The sequence below is a fragment of the Capricornis sumatraensis genome, chromosome 2 (genome assembly GCF_032405125.1).
Source record: "Capricornis sumatraensis isolate serow.1 chromosome 2, serow.2, whole genome shotgun sequence".
In the NCBI taxonomy this organism is placed as follows: Eukaryota; Metazoa; Chordata; class Mammalia; order Artiodactyla; family Bovidae; genus Capricornis; species Capricornis sumatraensis.
This window is the reverse complement of record NC_091070.1, coordinates 44,366,123-44,390,032: the sequence shown is the minus strand read 5'-3', so window position 1 is coordinate 44,390,032 and position 23,910 is coordinate 44,366,123. Positions and strand designations below refer to the sequence as shown.

Genomic DNA, 23,910 nt, shown 5'->3' with positions numbered 1-23,910 from the left:
GTCAGCTTTCTTATGGTTCAGCTCTCACATCTGTACATGACTACTGGAAAAATCATAGCTTTGACTAGGCGGACCTTTGTCAGCGAAGTATTGTTTCTGCTTTTTTAATAAGCTGTCTAGATGTGTCATAGCTTTTCTTCCAGGGAGCAAGTGTCTTTTAATTCCATGGTACATTCATCATCTGCAGTGATTTTGGAGCCCAAGAAAATAAGGTCTCTCACTGTTTTCATTACATATGTGTCAGATATATGGTTTGCAGATATTTTCTCCCATTCTATAGGTTTTTTTACTTTCTTGATAATGTCCTTTCTTGCACAAAAGCTTTTCATTTTGAGGAAGTCCAGTTTATCTTTTGTTGTTGTTTATAATTCCTTTATTTTTGAAGAATAGTTTTGCTGAATATAGAGTTCTTGATTGACTGTTTCAGCACTTTTAATATTTCATCCTATTGTCTCCTGGTTTTTATGGTTTCTGATGAGAAATCAGCTGTTATCCTTATCAATGATCTCTTTGTATGGGATGAGTTGTTTCTTTTTTGCTGCCTTTAGGATTTTTCTTTGTCTTAGGCAGTTCGATAATGATGCGCTTGGGTGCTGTCTCTTCAACTTTATTCTCGGTATTTGTTAAACAGCTTCGATGTGTATGCTCATGTCTTTCATCAAATTTGGGAAGTTTTTGGCTGCTACGTCTTCAAATGTATTTCCTTTCCTTTTCTCTTTTTTTCTCTTCTTCTGGAACCCCCATTATACATAGATTGGTACACTTGCTGTTTTCTTACAAGTATTTTAGACTCTTCATTTTCTTCATTCTTTTCTCTTTTTGTTCACCAGACTGGATAATCTCAATTATGTGTCTTAAAAGTTTCCCGATTCTTTCTTCTCCTCACTCACATCTGTTGTTTACCTCTTTAATGAATTTTTCATTTCAGTTATACTTTTCAACTCCAGATTTTCTGTTCAGTTTTTTGAAAAATAATATCTGTCTTTTTATTGATATTCTGTATTTGATAAGATATCATTTTCATTGTCTGGGCTTCTTTAGGGAAAAATTGTAACCTTTCTTTCACATGTATGGGCCATACTTCATTGTTTCTTTGCAGTTTTTGTTGATAATTGGACATTTTGAAATTATATTGCAGCAACTCAGGACAGCACATTCCTTCCCCACCCAGCGTTTATTGTTGCTATTTGTTGTAGTAATTATTGTTGCTATTTGATGCTATTGTTGCTATTTGTTGTAGTAATTATTGTTGACTCTTTTGAACTAATTTTGTAAAGTCTGCAATTGTTGTATGTGACCACTAAAGTTTCTGCTCCATTAGCTTAGTGGTCAGCTAGTGATTGGACAGAGGTTCCCTATATGTAGAAAAAGAAACAACAGCAATCACAGAAGAACTTCCAGACTTCACAGGTTGTCTCTCTGTGTGTTAGGGCATGCTTTCAGCACTCTTCCAAGTAGCTTATGCCCTGTCTTTGCTTTCATTTCTTGCTTTCGTGGAGCCTGAAGGTCAACCAGAAGTGAGGTTGTAGGGCCCTCTTGGTTCTTTCTTGAGCATGTGCACAGCCCTGGGAAAGTGCATGGCTTTCCAGATTGCTAAGAATGTATGGGAGGGTTTTATTTGTTTGTTTGTTTCATTTATTGTGGGCGGTTTTTTTTTTTCTCTATGACAAACTTTTGATTTTGTATTAGGATATAGCCCATTAACAATGTTGTGTTTGTTTTAGGAGAACAGTGAAGGGACTCAGCCATACATATACATGTATCCATTCTCCCCCAAACCCTCTCTCATCCAGGCTGCCAAATAAAGTTGAGCAGAGTTCCATGTGCTATACAGTAGGTCTTTGTTGGTTATCCATTTTGAATATTGCAACGTGTACATGATCTTTCCAAAGTCCTAACTATCCCTTCCCCCCAGGAACTATAAGTTTGTTTTCTAAGTCTATGAGTCTCTTTCTGTTTTGTAAGTAAGTTCATTTGTATCATTCCTTTTTAGATTCCACATAAAAGGGGTGTTATACGATGTTTCTCCTCCTCTGTCTGACTTATTTCACTCAGTATAACACTCTCTAGGTCCATCCGTATTGCTGCAAATGGCCTTATTTCACTAATTTTTAATGGCTGAGTAATATTCCATTGTATATATGTACTACGTCTTAATCCATTCCTCTGTTGATGGACATTTAGGTTGCTTCCTTGTCTTTACTATTGTGAACGGTGCTGCAGTGGACATTGGGGTGCATGTATCCTTTCAGATCATGTTTTCCTCTGGGCATATGCCCAGGAGTGGGATTGCAGGCTCATATGGTAGCTCTATTTTTAGTTTTATAAGGAACCTCCATAGGTCCTCCATAGTGGTTGGACCAATTTACATTCCCACCAACAGTGTTGGAGGCTTCCCTTCTCTCTCCACCCTCTCCAGTGTTTGTTGTTTATGGATTTTTTAATGATAACCATTCTGACCTGTGTGAGGTGGTAGCACATTGTAGTTTTGATTTGCATTTCTCTAATAATTGTCAGAGAATCTTCCTTGGTGGCTCAGATGGTAAAAGCATCTGCCCACAATGCAGGAGACCCGGGTTCAATCCCTGGATCGGGAAGACCTCCTGGAGAAGAAAGTGGCAACCCACTCCAGTACCCTTGCCTGGAAAATCCGATGGACAGAGAAGCCTGGTCAGCTACAGTCCATGGGGTCACAAAGAGTCAGACACGACTGAGCGACTTCACTCACTCACTCACTCACTCAGTGATTAGTGATGTGCACATCTTTTCATGTGCTTGTTGGCCATCTGTATGTCCTCTTTGGAGAAGTGTCTATTTGGGTCTTCGGTCCATTTTTCGAGTGGGTTATTTGTTTTGATGCTGCTAAGTGTCATAAGCTGTTTGTAAATTTTGGAGACTAATCCCTTATTGGTCATATCATTTGTAAATGTTTTCTTCCAATCTGTGGGTTGTCTTTTCATTTTGCTTATTGTTTCCTTTGCTATACAAAAGCTTTGGAGTTTAAATAGGTCCCATTGTTTATTTTTGTTTTTATTTCCATTATTCTGGGAGATGGATTAAAAGAGCTCTTGCTGTGATTTATGTGAGAGAGTGTTCTGCCTCTGTTTTCCTCTAGAAGTTTTATTATCCTTTTAAAGTCCTTACTCCCCATATTATGTCATTCCTCAGCCTTTTCAACCAAGCTTTTTAGTTTATTGTTTGCCCTGTTATTCACTGTCTCAAGCAGACACAACTAATACATCTACCTGTAAGATGTTTTGAGTAGCCACCTTAGCAACAAGAGAGTTCCAAGTTAGGTGAGATAAAGTCAAGTCCTTTGAGCCAGTCCCTTCAGTGATCCACCAGACAGATCAGAACTAACAACCATGATTCTTTGCGAATGAGGTGCTGTCTGCTCCCTCCGTTAGTGGCACATGCGCCAGAAATTCAGGGTATTATATTATCTTCAAGGCAGTGTTGACCAAGGGGTAGGTCGCGGGCAGTGTGGGGTGGGGGTAGGGACCAGAGTATGTTAGAAGATCCCTAAGTTCTGTTTTTTTACTGAGATTCAGCTTTTTTTTTTCTGTCTCATTAAACATTCCCCTGGTGGTTGCAACTTTTAGTGTCCAGAGTCTGAGAAGACAGATTCTAACAGCTTTTAAGAAGTTTTTTCCTTGCTTTTATGTTGGGATGGACTTTTATTGTTCCTTATTCTGCTTTTTTTTTTTTTTGCTTACATCACTCTGCGTTTATATGATCCCATAGATTCTGACTCTGGATCAGGCTCGGATTCTGATCAAGAGAATGTTGCTTCTGGCAGTAACGCCTCTGGGAGTGAAAGCGATCAAGATGAAAGAGATGACGCAGGAAAACCAAGTAATAAGGAACTGTTTGGAGATGACAGTGAGGATGAGGGAGCCTCTCATCATAGTGGGAGTGATAATCACTCTGAAGGATCAGACAATAGATCAGAAGCTTCTGAGCACTCTGACCATGAAGACAACGATCCCTCAGATGTAGATCAGCACAGTGGATCAGAAACCCGAAATGACAATGATGATGAGGATGAGGGTCATAGATCAGATGGTGGAAGTCATCACTCGGAAGCAGAAGGTTCTGAAAAAGCACACTCAGATGATGAAAAATGGGGCAGGGAAGATAAAAGCGATCAGTCAGATGATGAGAAGATACAAAATTCTGATGATGAGGAGAGGGCACAAGGGTCTGATGAAGATAAACTGCAGAATTCTGATGATGATGAAAAAATGCAGAACACAGATGATGAGGAGAGGCCCCAGCTTTCAGAGGATGAGCGACAACAGCTGTCTGAGGAAGAGAAGGCTAATTCTGATGATGAACGGCCAGCAGCTTCTGATAATGATGATGAGAAACAGAACTCAGATGATGAAGAGCGGCCACAGATATCTGATGAAGAGAAAATGCAAAATTCTGATGATGAAAGGCCACAGCCCTCGGATGAAGAACATAGGCATTCAGATGATGAAGAGGAACAGGACCATAAGTCAGGTAATATGCTTATGAGAACCAAGGTGGTTTAGTAGAAGCATTGAGGGACAGCGGGGGCTCATTGATTCTTCTTACAGTCCCACCTTTAATACTCTGGTTTTTCTCTTCTGTTCCTTTATTTCAACCTTTTCTAACTCTATACATTTTACTTGTAAACATTTTCCCAATCTGTGTATTATTTCTGTCTATTCCCCTTCCATTTCATTGATAGATCAGGAAGAAAAAAATTTAAACAGGAAAGCCTTAGAGCAAGGTGTATAGTGCTAAAGTAGCTAGATACCGAATAGAATTAGTTCCATTTTTGTGGGTAACTGAAGAGCCTGCCCCAGATGAGAACAGATGTGCCTGGGGGGAAAAACCCCAGTGCCATTGAAATGCCCGGTTTCCAGTTCAGTTTATTAGAGATCCAAAATTTCATCCTCCAGAGGTAATCAGGCTCTAAGGAGTTTACTCAGACTAACCACAGGAAGTTATCAAAGTTGAATTGCAAAATTGTTTCAAGAGCATCAGTTATTTTTCTCTTATCATTGTATCTTTTGGGGGGAAATCTGCATTGGTTACCAAATTGTAGGTCAGGAGGTTGCCTGAGGGGCATAATATCCAGAATGACAACACAGGCTGGCTGATCTCAGTGAGTTATGACAGCCTGGCACATGCATCCCCATCCTGGGAGATTTGCTTGGATCAGAACATTCATTCCCTGAACACGGCGGGAAACAGAGCAGAACTTTGGCTTTGGGATCCCTTTTCATAATAGCCACTTACACTGTTTTCTTGAAGTTAACACGTTCTTCATATAGAATATTAAAAGTTAACCATCTGATTTCTTTGTGTTATATAAAAGTCACTTTGATTAAGTTGGAAGTCTTCCTGTAGTAATATCTGGGTTGCTTCATTTTTATAAGTAATTGATTATAATTATATATTGGTTCTGTCTTCTTAGAGAGCTGCAGTATGGGGAGTGGGAGGTCTTTTCCCCTGGAATACATACCTCAGGATAGCTTTCAAGACCGCATTTTAACATTATTTAGGAGAGGAGGTCAAAAAGTTTCCAGAGATGGATATAGGTCTATATAGACTATGAGACTGCGGTAAGTATTCAATAACTAATTCTGGGTAGAGTTACTTGTACTGGGAATACCCAGAATCATTAAGGCTTATGCACTACTTCCCAAATACTAGCAGACTAACATAAAACTAAGAATAGGAGTCTTGTCGCTGGTCATCCTGCTTAACTAGTCCTACAGGGGTTGGGTTTGAGGTTAAAATTATGTGAACAGTTGTACCATCCAGAAATGATACATTTGTGTCTTCCATTACAGTATATTTACTTCTTTTGTCTTCTGTATTGAATGGTATATAAATTTAAAATTTCAGAACTGCTTTTCTCATTCTCCCAAGTTTTTCTGCATACAAAAACCAATGTTCCTTTTAAAATTTTATTTCAAAATTAACCATAGTAAGTTGATTTGTGTGTGTGTGTGTAGAGTTCTCTTAACATTAACGCATGTATAGATTTTTGTAACCATCACCACAGTCATGATACAGAATGGTTTTCTCAGCCCTAAAAAACTCCCTCATACTGTCCCTTTTGTAGTCAGATACTTCCCCACCTGGGACCCCTAACAACTCCTGCTCTGTCCTGTCACTGCAGTTTTGTCTTTTTGAGAATGTCCTCTTATAAATGAAATCAGACGGTAGTGGCGCCTTTTTGCTTCCACTTACTGTAATGCATTTGAGATTCATCCAAATCGTTACTTGTATCGGTAGTTCATTCTTAGTTATTACTGAGTAATTTTCCATTGTATGGGTGGTCCATAGATTGTTTATCTCCAGTGTTGCTTTTCAAACACAAAAAATCAAAGTGATGGTATGACTATGATTATGCAGAACTTCTGATTCTACTCTTACAGAATCTGCAAGAGGCAGTGATAGTGAGGATGAAGTTTTACGAATGAAACGCAAGAATGCAATTGCATCTGATTCGGAAGCGGAGAGTGACACTGAGGTACCAAAAGGTACTCTACTTACTTTCTTTATATATCTGTATTTCCATTCCTCTCTCTGCGTTTAACTATGGTACATTTGCAACCCTGGGCATTACCCCCGACTACAGGACTCACAGAAAAGAGTGTGGATACCTTTAGTGTACCCAGGGAAGTTGTACAGATATGAGAAACTGCTCACACTTAAGTAGTTGAAGAACCTGCTTCATTTGTAGTCTGAGTGAGTCTGCTATTAGGGGCCCGAGGCTCTGTTGAGGAGGAAGTGGCATTGCCTGTTCTTCAGGTTGAATAGTGACAGTTCCAGGACAGCTTGTTAGCGTGTTCTTAGGTTTTTAATAGGTTAATATTAGATGAAGAAGCTGTTTCCTCAAGCTATTTTCGATGAAGAGTTCATAAAAACCCAGTGTTAGATAAGGTAGGTTTTTTGTAAGGAGAGAAGATCTACCTGGACTTCCCTGGTGGCTTAGCTGGTAAAGAATCTGCCTGCAATGCGGGAGACCTGGTTTTGATCCCTGGGTTGGGAAGATCCCCTGGAGAAGGGAATGGCAACCCACTCCAGTAGAATAGCCTGGAGAATTCCATGGACAGAAGAGCCTGGTGGCTACAGTCCGTGGGGTCACAAAGAGTCAAACATGACTGAGTGACTTTGAGGGGGTTCCCTGAAGTGCAGACGATAAAGAATCTGCCTGTGATGCAGGAGACCAGGGTTCGATCCCTGGGTTGGGAAGTTCTTCTGGAGAAGGGAATGGCAATCCACTCCAGTATTCTTGCCTGGAGAATTCCATGGATAGAGAAGCCTGGATGGCTACAGTCCGTGGGGTCGCAAAGAATCAGATACAACTGAGCGACTCACACATACACACACACAAGATCTACCTGTTTATGTATGACTACATTTCAAATGGCAAATTGCTATACAATAAAGATGTTAGTATAAAAGGTACAATAACATAATTTTGATAATTTAATTTGCACAGCCATTATTGTGCTGAATGATAGTTAGGCATTAATGTTAAATAGCTTATATAAATTATCACAAGTAACAGTATAACTAAAGCAAATATTTAGCAGATCACCTAGAGAGAAAAGGAGACAGCTGGACAGAATAACAAGCCCTGGGATTTACTTAAAGATCTTTGGGTCTATAATTCCTGGTTATGTACATGGACTTTGGAATCAGATAACCCAAGTTAGAATCTTTGTGGTTCTACATTCCAACTGTATGATTTTGGTCAAATTAATTACTTACTAAATTTCAGTTTCTGATCCGTAAGAGAGAGATGATGCTATCACCTTATAGTGTTGTGAGAATCAGATATATTAATTACTTTATTTTGTTCACATTTATTGAGAATCTGCTTTGTACTAGTACTATTCTGTGCACTCGGAATGTGGCAATAATCAAAGACGTCTCCCTGGAGAACCCACATTCTGTTGGGGTCAGGGTAGGGTAGAGATAACACAGTAAGTAAATGAAATATATAGCATGTTAGGGGTGATAAAACCTAAGAAGAAAATAATCAGGTGGGCACATGAACATAGTCTGGCACCAAACCTGAGGTATCTCCAAGGTATTCTTGTATTCCATGGTCTGGATCTATCAGTTTATCCATTTACGAACTGAAAGACACCTTGGATGCTTCTAAATTTCGGCAATTATGAGTAAAGCTGTAGACATTTGTGTGCAGGTTTTTGTGTTGATATAAGTGTGTAGATCCTTTGGGTAAATACCAAGGAGCACAATTTCTGGGGCATCTGGTAAGAATATGTTTAGTTTGGTAAGAAACTGCCAGACTGTCTTCCAAAGCGGGTGTGCCGTTTTGTATTCCTACCTGAATTGGTGAATGAGAGTTCCTGTTATGCCACAGTTTTGCCAGCATTTGATGTTGTCAGGGTTCTGAATTTTGACCATTTTAATAGGTTTCCTTCTCTTTTTCTGTGGTCTGTCCTTTACCTTGTCTTAGTGACTCACTCTCATGATTTTACCCTAGACCATGTCATTACCAAAATTGTAACTCTTCTATAATCTCAGTTTCAAGCAGTCTACCTGTTGACCACCCTCCTATCTTTCTGTCATCTCCTTTACTACCCAACTTTGGCTTATTACAGGTTATAGTTGATGTTATTGTTTTGCTGGTACTTGGGTGAAGTTCTTCCTGAGAGGAAGGGAGCCTGGGTAGACATGACCTGTAATTTTAAAACTTGAAGGATGATGTGGAGAATAGGCCTGTGTGGTGTGCTTAAGCCCCAAATTTGAGTATCTGGACGGTAGGAGGATATTTGGGCTCCTGAGGGATAAAGGAAAGTGGGAAAACGGTAAGGAACGGAGGAAAGGGGTGCCTCCTGTACACTTTGCCCTTCACTGGATTTGCCCTCTTCCCTCTGCACAGACACTCTGGTTAGATCTCTGAGTGCCAGGCTCAGAGTTGTGTTTGGGTGGTTTCCAGGTGCCGGGTCTAGGAACTTGAGGAATATGTTGAAGTGATAGCTTTGAAGACTCATTGTTACAGGTATTAAACACTGTGCCTTTTTCCTCTTGCATTGAAGATAATAGTGGAACCATGGATCTCTTCGGAGGTGCAGATGATATATCTTCAGGGAGTGATGGGGAAGATAAACCACCCACTCCAGGACAGCCTGTTGTAAGTAAAATTACCAGTGAGAACTGGAAGAGAGAACTAAGTGTCTCTTTTATGCCAGGAAGAGGAAGTTGGTAACTGAATTGCAGTATGGAAATACAGTGAACAAGTGACTTCCTCATTTATGTAGAGAACTCCTGGTTATAAGGAGGATTAGAAAGAACTGTTTTGAAACGTCCTTCTGTGGAATACTACTCAGCAATAAAAAGGATTTATATATGCAGCAACTTGGATAAAGTTTACTGATATATGAAATTTACTGATATATGCAGCAAGTTGGATAAGGTTCCAGGGAATTATGTTGAGTGAGAAACAGCCAGTCCCAAAAGGTTAAGACTGTATAAATCCACTCCTATAACAGTCTTGAAATGACAGAATTATAGAAATGGAGACAAGATTAATGGAAATTACAGCAGCGGAATGAGGGCAAGAGGGAAGTGGATATTGGCTGTAAAAGGGCAGCGTGAATCCTTGTGGTAATGGGAATGTCCTCTATCCGCCTGGGTCAGGTCAGTCTCCTAGTTGGGATATTGTACTGTAGTTTTTGCAAGATGTCACTGAGGGAAAGAAGATAGAAAGAACTGCCCAGGGTGAGGTGGGCCCACACCTTAAGAGACTAGACTGCATGGACCTGTGAATTGAATAACGTTTATTTGAACGTTTTTCTCGTTCATGTCAACAAGTGTGTTTTGTTGATAATTTTCTCTAATTTTAATTGATAAAGTGACTTCATATTCAAGTGTCTGTTAATTTCACATTTCTGTTGGTGAGTATGTGGAAGATAGATTTATCATAAAAGAGATGTTTTCTTACTTTGATGCTTCTAAACCAATCTTGTTTTTCCGTGAGGGTTTTGGGGGGTTGGTTGGTAGGGATGGATAATAGCCCTGAAGTCATGTCTCATTATGCTTCTTATCTGCCTAAACGATTAAAGTGTGGAAATGGAGCTGGACCATCTCTAAAGTCCCATCAAGCTCTAAAATTCTGTGACTCTTTTACTAGGATGAAAATGGATTGCCTCAAGATCAACAGGAGGAGGAGCCAATTCCTGAGACCAGAATAGAAGTAGAAATACCCAAAGTAAACACTGATTTAGGAAATGACTTATATTTTGTTAAGCTGCCCAACTTTCTCAGCGTAGAACCCAGGTAAGAGGATCAGTTGATAGTTTTTTAATGTTGGATAGGAATATATAGAATGTTGATTTTTTTTTTTTTTTTACTTTGTATGAATTGACTAGTCACAAAATGGAAAACTGGTTATATATCTCTGAAAAAATAAAAACCAAATATATCCTTTTATAGAAAAAGTATGGACTATTGATAAAGGAGATTTATAATGCTTGTAATTGTTTTTAGCAGTCTGTTACTTTCTTATGAATTAACAGGTATCACTAGTCTTGGGTGTTTCTGACTAATCAAGCCCTGAAAAAACTGAAATTGAGAGTAGTGAAGTTTGCTAGAAAACTGCAGATGTCCTCTATAGCAGCCATTGTGGATCTAGAAAAACTAATGGTTTGGACTGTTAAACAGCACTGATGGATATCATTCACTAAGTGACAAGCAAGCTCTTTGTGCTATTTAAAAATTTTTTCCTAAGCAAAATGTGGAAAGCTAGGGTATACGTGGCCTACTTGTTCAGAGACTTACATTAAGAATTAAGAGTACTTGAATATTTCGCCTTGCTTGCTCTTTATTTCAAGCAGTATGTATTAATACCAAATTTCAAGAAGGTGCAGTAATTTGAAGACATCCTAATAGCTGAACATGAAGATATTTGACTCTTATGATTTTCAGTTATTATGATTTTTTAAAGTTGCTTTATGATTTTTTAAAGTTGCTTTATATAGCAGGAATATTTCTTACAAAATATGACTAATAGTTTATTTTAAAAACAATTTGTAGACCATTTGATCCTCAGTATTATGAAGATGAATTTGAAGATGAAGAAATGCTGGATGAAGAAGGTCGAACCAGGTTAAAATTAAAGGTACCATTCTATGCTTTACCCTTTTCTTTTTTTCTTTTATAAAGTAAAACCTGGGGATACTAACTTGAGACTTAAGCTCTTGAAAATGATCTTCTGTTTCCTGTGTCATCAACAAATGAATTGTCTATCTTTGCAGAATAGTTTTTAGAAAGAAAATAGCATAGCTTTTTCTCTGTAAAGGCGTCACTTTTTTATCACTTTTTTTTTTTTTTGCTATATTACATCTTTTGGTGCTTTAAAAAAATTATTAGCTACTTTCTTCAGAATAAGTTGTACTGTGGTTTATATTTAGAACAGCTCCCTCCATATTTGTTGTGGGTTAAGTTCTAGCAACTTCCTGCGAGGGGAAATTATCTTCAGGCTCTTTGATCTATGGATGAACAAATCATATACAAAAGAAGAATTTATTACTGGTACCTAACACTTCACCACATGGCTGTCTTTGTATTTTTCCAATTGTTCATGTTCACTATTAGGAAAGATTTTTATTGTGCTAAATTCCTATTAATGCTTCTCTTTGAGATCTTGTACTGTCTGGTTACTCTGTCCAAGGAGGGCCTCTAATCTTCCTTTAATCAAGGAGGATGTAGGTTTAAGTAGATGGTTTAGAGCTGAGTTGTAGCACAGTAACAAGAAACAGTTGAACTCATGATACCGAAACTGGTGCTATGCATTTTAAATTCTTAAATCTGAAGATTTCCTGTAAATACTTTTTTTTTCCCAGTAGATATTGTACATGGTATTAAAATATTAAGAAGTGAGAGTCCAGCCTTCTTAGAATTCAGGGGCTGAACTTTTAGAATAATTCCATCTTTTCAAGTTTAATGGATCCATAAGTACCTAAAGAACCTTGATATAAGATGGTTTCTCTAAAATGCATGAGCTTCCAAAGCTTTTCAGTGAAATTTCATTACTCCTCCCACTTAATGGAAATGTAAATCAGATGAGAAAATGGAGATAAACAGGCACCGTTAACTTGGTCAAGGTCACAGCATTAATATATAGTACTTAGGCTTTTTTTTTTTTTGCCCTTTTTCTTACTTCCCCTCCTTTGTCTCCATGTTAGATTATCTCTTAATGTTTCCCTTGGAACATGTGTATATCTACTGATTTAAGGTTAGCACTGTTAATTTTTCATGACTGTTTTAGTACCTCTGGAGGTACTCTGTTGCTTTTATTTCTCATCATTTATATAAATTAATGTGATAGTTCCTTATTTACTTACTTTTTACTGATTTTTACATTTTCCCCTTATCTTCTATCATGGTACATGGACAAGTGTCAATGTATCTATGTTTTAAGATCACATAATACCAGACTCTAATTAATCAGCATTAATGTCTAGAAATAAATGTTTTACTCTGAAACCTTGGTGTGTAGACTACAAAATGTCAGTGTATAGCAGGCTATTGTTTTTTAAAACTTTGATGGGTGATGGAAAATAACCTTGGATCCTTGGCTTTTTTGAATGATGCTTTGAGACAAGGCCTACCATTCTTAAAGAGTCAGTTGGTGGTGTGATTAATTCTTTAATGAACAAAGAACCAGGTACAGTTTATGTACCTCTCTTGACGTTCTGTGTCTTTAGAAGTACTTTAATGTGTCTTTCATCCCAATAGGGTAAGACCTGGCAGAGTATTCTATCATAGCATCGTTATTATTTGAATCACCTTATATAATAGGAAGCGTTTTCAAAGTGGCTTCACAGTTAATAATGGCCCATGTGTTTTCATATTTGTATGTGGCTAACCTGTTTTATGCTTCCCTTGTGGCTCAGCTGGTAGAAAGCCTGCCTGCAATGTGGGAGACCTCTGTTTGATCCCTAGGTTGGGAAGATCCCCTGGAGAGGGGAATGGCTACCCACTCCAGTACTCTGGCCTGGAGAATTCCATGGACTGTATAGTCCATGGGGTCGCAAAGAGTCAGACACGGCTGAGCCACTTTTCACTCACTCACTCCACCTGTTTTATAGGGCTTCTCTGGTGGCTCAGTGGTATAGAGCCTGCCTGCTAGTGCAGGAGACCTGGGTTCGATCCCTGCTTTGGGAAGATCCCCTGGAGAAGGAAATGGCAACCCACTCCAGTGTTCTTGCCTAGAGAGCCCCATGAACAGAGGAGCTTGGTGTACTACAGTCCATGGGGCTGCAAAGAGTCAGACAACTTAGCAACGGAACAACAACAACAACAAACCTATTTTATTTGAGGGGGAAGGCAGGGATAATGAGAGATCATTTTGTTTACCTTATTTTATTAAGAAAAATTTAAAACATAAACAGAAATAGCAAGAACAGTAAAGTAAACTCTCACGTACCCATCATTCACTTCAGTGGTTGTCAGGTTGGACATCTTATTTCATCTGTATTCCTCACCCTATCTTACCCAGACTGTTTGGAAACAAATCTCAGATATGACATCATATTTAATTTTGAAAGTGAAAGTCGCTCAGTCATGTCCGACTCTTTATGACCCCATGAACTATATAGTCTATGGAATTCTCTAGGCCAGAATCCTGGGGTAGCCTTCCTCTTCTCCAGGGGATCTTCCCAACCCAGGGATCGAACCCAGGTCTCCTGCATTGCAGGTGGATTCTTTATCAGCTGAGCCACAAGGGAAGCCCAAGAATACTGGAGTGGGTAGCCTATCCCTTCTCCAGTGGATCTTGCCCACCCAGGAGTTGAACTGGGACCTCCTGCATTGCAGGTGGATTCTTTACCAACTGAGATATTGCATTCTTAATCAGGCAGCCTCATAGTTGTTTATTTAGTGAGGAATAAAGAAGGACAGGGGGAAACTGGAAAGAAATCATTAGGACACAGTTGTAAAGGCAGTTAGTTGACAGAGGAGATCCAGAAAATCTCGCTGGGAGTGGGAGTGGCTGCTGTTAGGTAGATGGTAGGGGCAGAGGCAGGGGGATGCTTGGGCTTCCGTCTGTTGGTTTTCAGAATGCTGGCTTTTCTTTGATGCCGTCTTGGTTCACATTCTGTTTCTCCTCGCGAGTGTATCCTTTTTCAGTTCTTTAGTGTCGTTTTAGTGCGTTTCCAGGATGTGGCATGGATAAACTACATGCATTTAGTGTGCTGTAGTTTCCTGGAAGTCCCATTGAATTTCTAATTTCAGTAACAGTGGTTTTCATTTTAGGAAGCCTTTGAATATTTTGCAAATCTGCCTGATATTCCCCCTCCCCATCAAGTTAGACTCTAAACCTGCTCAAACTTGGGGTTTTTATTTTCATAAGGTGCTGTTTTTTCCTTACCTATATGTGGGGGTTTCCTTATCTTTCTAAGCCAGTAGGCAGAGTTTTTTAGTCCCACATTTATTGGGTTTTTAGTTCTGCTTTATATAGGAGTCTCAGTCCTAAATTGCTATTTCATATAGCTTCAAACCTTATTTCTTGTCCTGCCAGCTCTTCCTGTGTCTTATAACTTCTGGAGGTTACTACAGATTTAGCACCTGCTCAGATGGTCTGGCACTGAGCTCTCTGTAGTTCCAGCACTGGGAGTAGAAATTCACATAGGCATATTTTCCTTCCTATTGTTATTTTATCTAATGTCTCTAGGTGATTAAAACAAGGTTTCAGTGTCCTCTTTTCTGTCACTATCTGTCCATGCTTATTCTGTGATTATGTATCTCTTGTGGCGAGAAGACGCAAAAATGACAGTGTTCTAAGGCGCTTGTGTTTTTAAAACAGGTAGAAAATACCATAAGGTGGAGGATACGCCGGGATGAAGAAGGAAATGAAATTAAAGAAAGCAATGCTCGAATAGTCAAGTGGTCCGATGGGAGGTGAGCACAGATGCCTGAAGAGTGTGGAAACATACAGAATGTGGCTGGGAAGGATGATGTTTTGGAATAAGGCCTTATTTGGGGTATACCTCTTTTTAAAGGATTTCTGTTATTTAGCCTCTGGCATTGTATAGAAACCTCAGAAATAAGTAAGCAGTTGAGGGTCATACAGGCTGGTGGGAGACTTGTTAAAAGTAGGCTGGAAATGTGATCATCCTCTGGCTATATCACCATAGTCAGGAAAATTAGACCAGCTCCCCTGCCCATTGCGTACTACTCCCTAGAAGTTGACGCTTTAGTAAAGCTGGCCTTCACTGGGAAGGTGGTAGGGGCTGAGTGAATGTCACAGCATGTTTTGCTTCCTAAACATAAACACACAGCGTTCTGTACTGCTATGTAAGTCTTTTTTCACATCATGCCTTTTTATTCTTCTCTTGCTTCTGAATTCTGTGTTAGGAGAGAAAACAGCCATTGAATCACATTCGAAGTGAAGTAAAATGAGAGAGTGAAAGCTTTCTGACTAACATGTGAAGTGTTCCTTCTTTTCAGCATGTCCCTGCACTTAGGCAATGAGGTGTTTGATGTTTACAAGGCTCCACTGCAGGGCGATCACAACCACCTTTTTATAAGACAAGGTACCGGTCTACAGGGACAAGCCGTCTTTAAAACCAAACTCACATTCAGGTAATTACTCTCATCAACGTACTATTTGTTAAACAGTAAAAGCAGTGAAATACAGGGGTTGTTCAAAGTGCCTGACTCCTGATTGGCATAACCTCACGGTATAGTTCCCCAAAGACAAGATCTGGTTCTCAGCTCTGAAGGTTCAAAGGCTCTTTTGTCAAGTGCTCTGAAAGCTGCTGCTTCGCAGGGAGCCAGGTCATGCTAACCAGCGCTCCAGGAGACTGGTATGTAAACCAGAACGACAATGTATTAATTCTAGAGATTACTATAGCTGCCAGGAGGCCTAAGAGTACTAACTGGGCATTGTATCTTCCTTTTTAGTAAAATTTACCTGTGAGACTGATAGTTAGAGGTTCTTAGTGGGCATGCGATCAGAGGAAAGGCAGTGAGTTGGTGGGTATGAAGGCCAAGGTCATCTGTTCTTTAGGCCCCTGCATCTATTACCTCTTCAAGCAGCCCTGCACACTTGGGTCAGCTGGCAAGCGCATTCCCCTTCTCGAGACAGGACAGGCAGTACAGTGAAATGTTCATGTTCTTCTTTACTTGAGTCTAAGCAGATCATCCTCCTTGGATAATGCTTACCTTTAGAGATGGCACAGTATTCTTGGTTATGAGTTACATTTTCAAAATTGTAATGGTCAAGATTATAGGCTTTGGAATCAAACAGATCTGTATCTGAGTCTCACGTCCACATGCATGACCTTGTGCAACTTTTCTCAGTTTTTCCTTGCCTCAGTTTCCTAATATATAAAATGTAATAATTATCTCATAGAGGAGCTATGACAGTGAAGTCATGTAATAAATAAAACACAAGAGTACAGTGCTTCGCACTCAGTATTCAGTGAATGCTTCTTGGTTTTTGTTTTTTCTTTTTGTTTTCTTTCTTTCTCTTTTAATTCTTATTTTTTAATGAATGCTGCATGAGCCCATCAATTTACTGCTTTTAGAGGGTGATCATGCTGTGTAAGCCTTTTTTACTCAAGCTTTCCATCTTTTACTTCACTTGTGGAGGTCAGAATGGTTTAGTAAGCTGCAGAATGAGGAAAGGTTAGAATCCCCATCTACTATATTGTTTTGTGTCTCTGCCTATTTTTTCTTGAGAATGGGAAATGCTCACTGGCCTCCTCTGATATTGGTATGGCTGGCTCACAAATGCATTTGGTAAATAGTGAGGTATTTTTGTTTATTTCCTGCAGACCTCACTCTACAGACAGTGCCACACATAGAAAGATGACACTGTCACTTGCAGATAGATGCTCAAAGACACAGAAGATTAGAATCTTACCAATGGCTGGTCGTGATCCTGAGTGCCAGCGCACAGAGATGATCAAGGTATGTTGGCTGAACTTTATCCTAGAATTTTGATATATTAAGAAAAGCATTTCCCAAAATATTGTTCATCATCTCTTATTGACCCTCCTTTCCTCCTTCCAGCTGGAATGAACAGGGAGCTGGTTTCCATTTCCTAAACATTTGGCAAATAAGTGTGATGTGGTGAGGGTCCTAAAACAGACCCTGGCTTGGTTTCTCTCCCAGCAAGTCCTGAGAGCAACCTGTTGACTAAAAGAATCTGAACCTGCACAGATAATTTCAAGGATGATTAAATTAAGTCATCCGTGGCTGATCTGGCATCCATGTCAAAAATCAGTGGAAATGCTCAAGAATTAGTCTAGATAGAATATAAAAAGACCAGAAGTTTCCTCCGTTTTTCACTGAAGGTAGTGGGGCTGAAGGACCTGCAGACTCCAGGACCACGTTGAGAGATTCCCAGGCCCTCTTCACTTCCCCAACTTCTGTGGAAATGCACAAGGAATCCGCTAGATTGTTTTTAATCCCTGTTCTGTTGACAGTGATTTTTACAGGATTAGAGTTATATGCAGTAATAAAGCAATTAAACAAGGAATCAAGAGAATGCCAGAACATCCCTGACCTCTCATAGCCTGGCCCTGCCTGGTGAACCCCAAGGTGTGGAAGCCAGGCAGATAGAAGAGAATGAAGGGTCTATTTTGGGGCTCAGAGCCCCTCTCCACCAGCAGCCCCTCATCCTGCTGTTAGTTGTGGGGAGTGCCCTGGGTTGACGGCCCCAGGCAGGAATATCTGGCTGCCATGGTAATCTGGTGGAGCCTGGGCAAGTCAGGTGTGTCTCAGGGTGAAGAGAACCTGCCTCCCTCAGGCATCCGCTGGGCATGGACGAGGCTCCTCAGGCTGGTCGTGCCCTCTGGACTGTTCCTGGCAGCAGAGGGGACGCTGCAGCTCCCAAGGCTGTGCCTGTGCCAGTTGTGATGGGGCGGTTGGTGTGAGGGAGCCTCCTGCCTGTCCACCCTGTGGTGTCCTCACGCCTTAGAACTGAACACAATGATGACCGTGTGTGGTAAAAGGTGAGAAATGGAGAGAACTCACCCTGAGGACATAGGAGCTGGTGTTATCCCGGGCAAGGCATTTTCATGTTCTTTAGAGTGAAGTAGTTTCAAGTGGGCATTAAGTGAGTTCATCTTTTTTAAAGTTCACTAATTTGCTTCTTTACAGAAAGAAGAAGAACGTTTGAGGGCTTCTATTCGTAGGGAGTCTCAGCAGCGCCGCATGAGAGAGAAACAGCACCAGCGAGGACTGAGTGCCAGTTACCTAGAACCTGATCGATACGATGAGGAGGAGGAAGGCGAGGAGTCCATCAGCTTGGCTGCCATTAAAAACCGATACAAAGGGGGCATTCGAGGTGAGTTTGAGCAGAAATGAAATTTCGTCATTTCAGGGTCGTGGAATTCATCTTTGCATTCAGTATACTGTGAATGCCGAGTCATTGGGCATTTTATTTTTAAGGAATCAGTGTTAATGAGTGAGATGTTTCAAGGTCTCAAGAGCTAGTCATTGTGAAATTCTTTTGGGTCAGCCTAAAAGAGTAGAAGCTGCTTGTACTTTAACTTTTGACTCGTCTCTTGAGCTTCTGCTCCCTGATTTGAAAGTCTGCCAACTGTGTATCTTGGAACTTTTCTCAACTTTTAAAATTACTAATTGGAAATCAGGAAGTTCAGTTTTTCAGAGAATACATGTGTTTTCTTTCAAACTTCTCCATTGTGTATTCTTTTCTTTCACAAGTACCAGTAATTTATAATGGTCATTCAGCACATACTGAGTTCCAGGCAGAAAACATGGATCCTGTTTGGTCCTTATAACAATGTTATGACCCAGTTACTATTATTGTCTTGTTCTTTTAAAAAAATTTTTTAATTGAATACTAAACTAATTGCATTAGTTTCAGGGTTACAGTCTAATGATTCGGTATTTGTATGTATTGTGAAATGATCACTATAATAAGTCTAGTTAATAACTTCTGCCACCAAAGACAGTTGTAGAATTCTTTTTCTTGTGATGGGAACTTTTAATATCTGCTCTCAGCAACTTTAAAATATGCAGTGCATTATTATTAACTTTAGTCACCATGCTGTACATTATATCTCCAGGATTTATTTATCTTATAACTGGCATTTGTACCATTTGACTCCCTTTGCCTCCACCCTCCACACCACACCTCAGGCAGCCGCTAATTTGGCTTCTGTACCTATGAGCTTGGTTCTTTGTTTTCCGTTTTTTTTCACATCCCCATAAGTAAGATCATATGGTGGTTGTCTTTCCCTCTGTGACTTATTTCACTTAGTATAATGCCTCAGGGCCCATTTTTGTCTCACCCTTATTGAGGAAACTGAGACTTTTGAGAGGTTGAGTGGCTTGTGCAAAGACACAGCTGGTACACAAAGACTTCGAGACTCAGGCGGCCTGACTTCCGAGGCATCTGTCTTGGCCACAGTACTGCCTCCAGCGGTTTCCCCACAGCCAGCAAGTGAGATGTTGTGCTGAAAAGTAAACTGAACCCGAAGGTGGAAGGCCAGGCTGGACACCCTGACTCTGCCTGCTCTGATCTTAGCCCTGCCACTTTTTAGCTGGATGACTTTTGGGAAGTTACCTCTTTTTTCTGTTACCTTATCAAGAAAAAAGCTGCTTGTTAGTAAGTATTTATGCCATGAGGTTGTTTTGAAAATTGATTGACATACTGCATATTAAATACTGTATCCAGGGCCTGGCATATAACAAGTACTAAATAAACGTCACACAAAACTGTCATCATTGTACTTAGCACTCATCAGCTTTAGGAGTGACTCCACGTCTGAATATACCACATTCCCCTTCAGTAAAATGAGGCTCTAATCTTCTCCAGATGAGCTTTAATAGAGCTTTGGAAATCACTGTACAAAACCTCGGGTCACCATGTTAATGGTTTTGCTCTGTTAGAATGATAAATTTTAAGAAATTTCTCTTTCTCTGACCATCCCATGAGATGCCTTTCTCTTTTTTTTTTTTAAACAGCAACTGCATTTGTTTTAGTGGACTTTTTACACTCTTCTTACCTGCCTATTACTTATTTTGGGACTACAGTATAAGACCTTTTATTTTTTCGTTAGTGCTAATTTCCCACAGAAAAGATTAATTGTAGAAATACATGCCATATAAATGAAATAAAAACAAAAAATTGAGGATGTCTTTAGGAGAGAGTTCTATAATATTCAGTTCCCCAGTGATTACAGTCCTAACAGGCAAGTTTATTAACAGTCAGTTCTGTCCAGTAGTCAGGTAGGCAGGGAGTAAGGAGAAAGGGAGGGCTTTGGGCTATGAAGTGAGCAGGTTGGTCTAATACCAACTGTTCTTATTTCACCCATACTTCACTTGAGCTCGGGCATCAGCACAGACTTATTCGTCTCCATCTCCCTTTGAAATGGCTGCCTGGCAATAGTTGGTCTTACAGGCCCTGGAGACCACCTCCTGTTTTATTTCCAAAGCTTGAGTTAACTGTTACCTCTATGAAAGAATGACTAAAGCTATTTTGGAAGAATAGTGATGTCTGTCTCTTTAATCATCTTGCACACAAACCTTAAAAAATTTTTTTTAAAATTAGTCTCGTATTTGAGAGGACAAGTACTTTGTTTCAACAGATCTCCATTTGCATTTATCTGTAAATTTTAAAGTGTTTGTTTTTTTATTTTTGGCTGTCGCACGCAGGCTTTCTCTAGTTGCAGCCAGCAGGGGCTGCTCTGTCGTGGTGCGCAGATGCACTGCGGCGGCTTCTCTTGCTGTGGAGCATGGGCTCTAGAAGCGCAGGCTTCAGTACTTACGGCGCATGGGCTTAGTTGTGGCATGTGGAATTTCTCCTGGACCAGGGATTGGATCTGTATCCCCTACATCGGCAGGTGGACTCTTATTCACTGTACCACCAGGGAAATCTGAAATTTGAAAAGGTCTTAATTATTTGCTTCTCTATAAACAGTATACAGAAGGAACTGAAGATATACATCAGAAGACAGATCCAGGAGTGGATTATCTTTGAAAGTCACTCACAAATCTTACTCTCTGCTTTCAGAGGAACGAGCTAGAATCTATTCTTCAGACAGTGATGAGGGATCAGAAGAAGATAAGGCTCAAAGGTTACTCAAAGCGAAGAAACTCACCAGTGATGAGGTAAAACCAAATTTATTCAGTTGTAGAGGTTTACCCTGTACCCACATGTTAATGCCTGGAATGAGGAGGAGCTCACAGCCTAGGAGCACAGACATAGGTCTACACCCTTCACTGAAGCTCAGTGAGATAAATCCAGAAACGGGCTGGGAGTGGCCCAGAAGAGCGTCTAATACCTCTGCTTAGAGAGAGAGGCCTCTTGGTGCGCTGAAGGAAGAGTGCTAGCACAGGGCACACCAGCCGGGACGGGCATGCCAGGTGGATGGAGAGGCCTGGGAGAAGACATGCCCTGAGATAGTCAGGCTTTCCTGGAGAACTGTTACAGAAATCGTTTAGTGTGGGTAGACAGTGTGTGTCTCTCTTCTTTCTTTTGCTCTTTTTAAAAATTTTTCAATATGTTTTTAAAATTACAGAAATAATTCTTATGGTAGAAAAATCTGTTTTCTTTTTATGTAGACGAAGTAGTATTTGAAATAGTATTGAGTAATTCAGTAAAATAAATTTCCATGTGTTACTGAAATAATAAAATTTCAAAGGAATTTTAACTTATATTTTTAACTATCCTTTTCAAATTATGAGAGTTCAGATACTGAGAAATTTTTAAGTCTTTTTTTCAAGATATATGTAACTTGATACATGATATGACATGTAACTTTATATAACATTATATTCAGGTGTATAACATAATGATTTGATTGATACATGTATATATTGCAAAGTGATTACCACAGTAAGTCTAGTTAACATCCATCACCACAATAGTTATCTATATTTTTTTCTTGTGATGAGAACTTTTAAAATCCATGGTCTTAGCAACTTTAAGTTGTACAATAGAGTATTATTAACTGCAGTCACTGTGCTGTGCATTACATACCCGGGACCTACTTATATTTAAGTCTTTATAGATTATTGTTATTTTTGGTGTTCTTGAACTGTTCTGCGGTATCCTACTTTGAATTTCTTTTAATTTCTCTGATTGGGATCTGTTAGACTTTCTGAATTTATAGATTGATATCTTTCATTAGTTCTGAAAATTTCTCAGCCATTAATTCTTCAGATATTACTTCCCACCATGCTTTTTCCTTTGTTCATGGAACTCTGATTAGGTGCATGTTACTCCTTCTCACTTTATCCCCCGTGACTCTCAAGCTGCCCTTCACATTTTCCATGTCTGTTTAGCTTTGCATTCGTGGACAGCTTCTTCTAGTTCACTGTTTCTTTCTTTAGCTGTCTAATACACTGTTGATCTCTTTTACTCAATTTTTAATCGTTTCAGTTTTTTTAATCTCTAGAGGTTTAGTTTTTCAAATTGGTCATTTAAAAAAATCCTGCTCCTAATTCATATTTTTCAGTTTCTCCTTTATGTCTTTAAGTATTTTAAACCTACCGGTATGGTCTTTTATATCTGAAAATTCTGAAGCCTTTACATATGTGGTTTTACTTCTGATTATTTCTGATAGCTGTTTCATGATGACTTATTTCTCCATGTGTTCTGTGATTAAATGATTGATTTACTCAGATCAGTGGACATTTTTATAGCCTAGATTGATGGCTTCCTCTGAAGATGATATATATTTGCTTCTGCCGGGTACCTTGGGACTACTTTAAATTATATTCTTGGAACAGATCATTTTAGCTTTATTGGAAGTATGGGTTCTGACTTGTTATGAACTTTCCTAGAAATGTTTAAATTTTTTCTTAATCCCCTCTTAATTAGTTCAAATGTTAGAGATTGGAAATTACCCTTGCAGGCATTTGAAATGGGTTGGCAAACTATATCCTGCTGACTAATATAGACTGCCACCTGTTTTTTTTTTCAAATAAACTTTTTTCAGAATCTACCCATAGTTAATCATTTATGTATTGTCTCTGGATGTGCTCCTTCTGTGGTGATAGAGTTGATTAGTTGCAACAGAAACCATATGTCTTGTAAAGCCCAAGACATTTGGCCTCAGGCCCTTTACCAGAATGATTTGCTGACCCCTGCCTCAGAGAAAGGGGCCTGGGCTTATCGCTAGTTCACCTGAACAGTAAAGATCCAGTCCTCCGGGGTCTGTTGTTAACCTGCTGCACTTGGCCTTTGTGTCCTGTCCTCAGCACCCTGCAAGGCATAGAAGCAAAGCTTGTAGCTCATGCAGTTTGGTAACTGTCTTCAAGGAGAAAGCCTGCTTTAGTGCTCTGCTCGTCTCTGTGGGTTCTTGGTTTTGCTTAATTTTTGGCTTGTGAGTATACTTTATTTTCTTGCCATCACTTGGGTTTGTTTATAGTTTTTCATCATTGTTATTTTCAGTGAGAGGGTTATTCAAAGGACTGTTCTGCCATATTGTGGAAACATTGTTGTGTTCCTGTTATTCATGATTTTAATGTACTTTGATCATTTTGGCCTTCTATGAACTGTGAACTTGCATGAGCTCTTTTCTCGTGTGAAACGGAATTTTGTCCTTGTGTTATTGTTTGTTAATCACAATATTTAGTATTTCCCAATCTTCCTTGGAAGTGGTATGCTATGGAAGATAAATAGACAAAATTGTTAAATTATTCTGCAACATATTGTCTTAATGATGCATTTACAGTGTGTTAAACTATTGGCAAACAGCAATTGTTATCTAAGCAGATGCTGTTTTATTTATTGGCAAGCAGAAACTGAGTGAAAATTGAAAAGTGTCATGGGACTTCTGTTTATTCCTAGAATTTTCAGAAATGAAGTTTCTAGCTGTGATCCATCCGATAGCCTTCTTCGAGGCCGGGCAATTACAAACCTGTAACTGTGTGACTTAAAAATTTCTCTTGCGAATGCCTCCT

The 23,910-nt window shown here is 39.5% G+C and overlaps 1 protein-coding gene across 4 annotated transcripts in view; it reads left to right on the top strand.

Annotated features, from left to right (window-relative positions):
• LOC138072805 (RNA polymerase-associated protein LEO1) overlaps positions 1–23,910 on the top strand; it is a 32,344-nt gene that overhangs the window by 4,875 nt on the left and 3,559 nt on the right. Inside the window, exons 2-13 of one of the 4 annotated variants that reach the window (XM_068963994.1) lie at positions 3,745–4,506; positions 6,420–6,524; positions 9,060–9,154; positions 10,154–10,299; positions 11,056–11,140; positions 14,828–14,922; positions 15,472–15,606; positions 16,803–16,938; positions 18,133–18,319; positions 21,014–21,111; positions 21,322–21,326; positions 23,140–23,149. In XM_068963994.1, coding sequence (XP_068820095.1) covers positions 3,745–4,506; positions 6,420–6,524; positions 9,060–9,154; positions 10,154–10,299; positions 11,056–11,140; positions 14,828–14,922; positions 15,472–15,606; positions 16,803–16,938; positions 18,133–18,319; positions 21,014–21,111; positions 21,322–21,326; positions 23,140–23,149 — 1,859 coding nt within the window. Of the gene's footprint in view, positions 1–3,744; positions 4,507–6,419; positions 6,525–9,059; positions 9,155–10,153; positions 10,300–11,055; positions 11,141–14,827; positions 14,923–15,471; positions 15,607–16,802; positions 16,939–18,132; positions 18,320–21,013; positions 21,117–21,321; positions 21,327–23,139; positions 23,150–23,910 lie in introns of all 4 variants that reach the window. The other 3 variants (XM_068963993.1, XM_068963995.1, XM_068963996.1) reach the window with 3 other exon arrangements.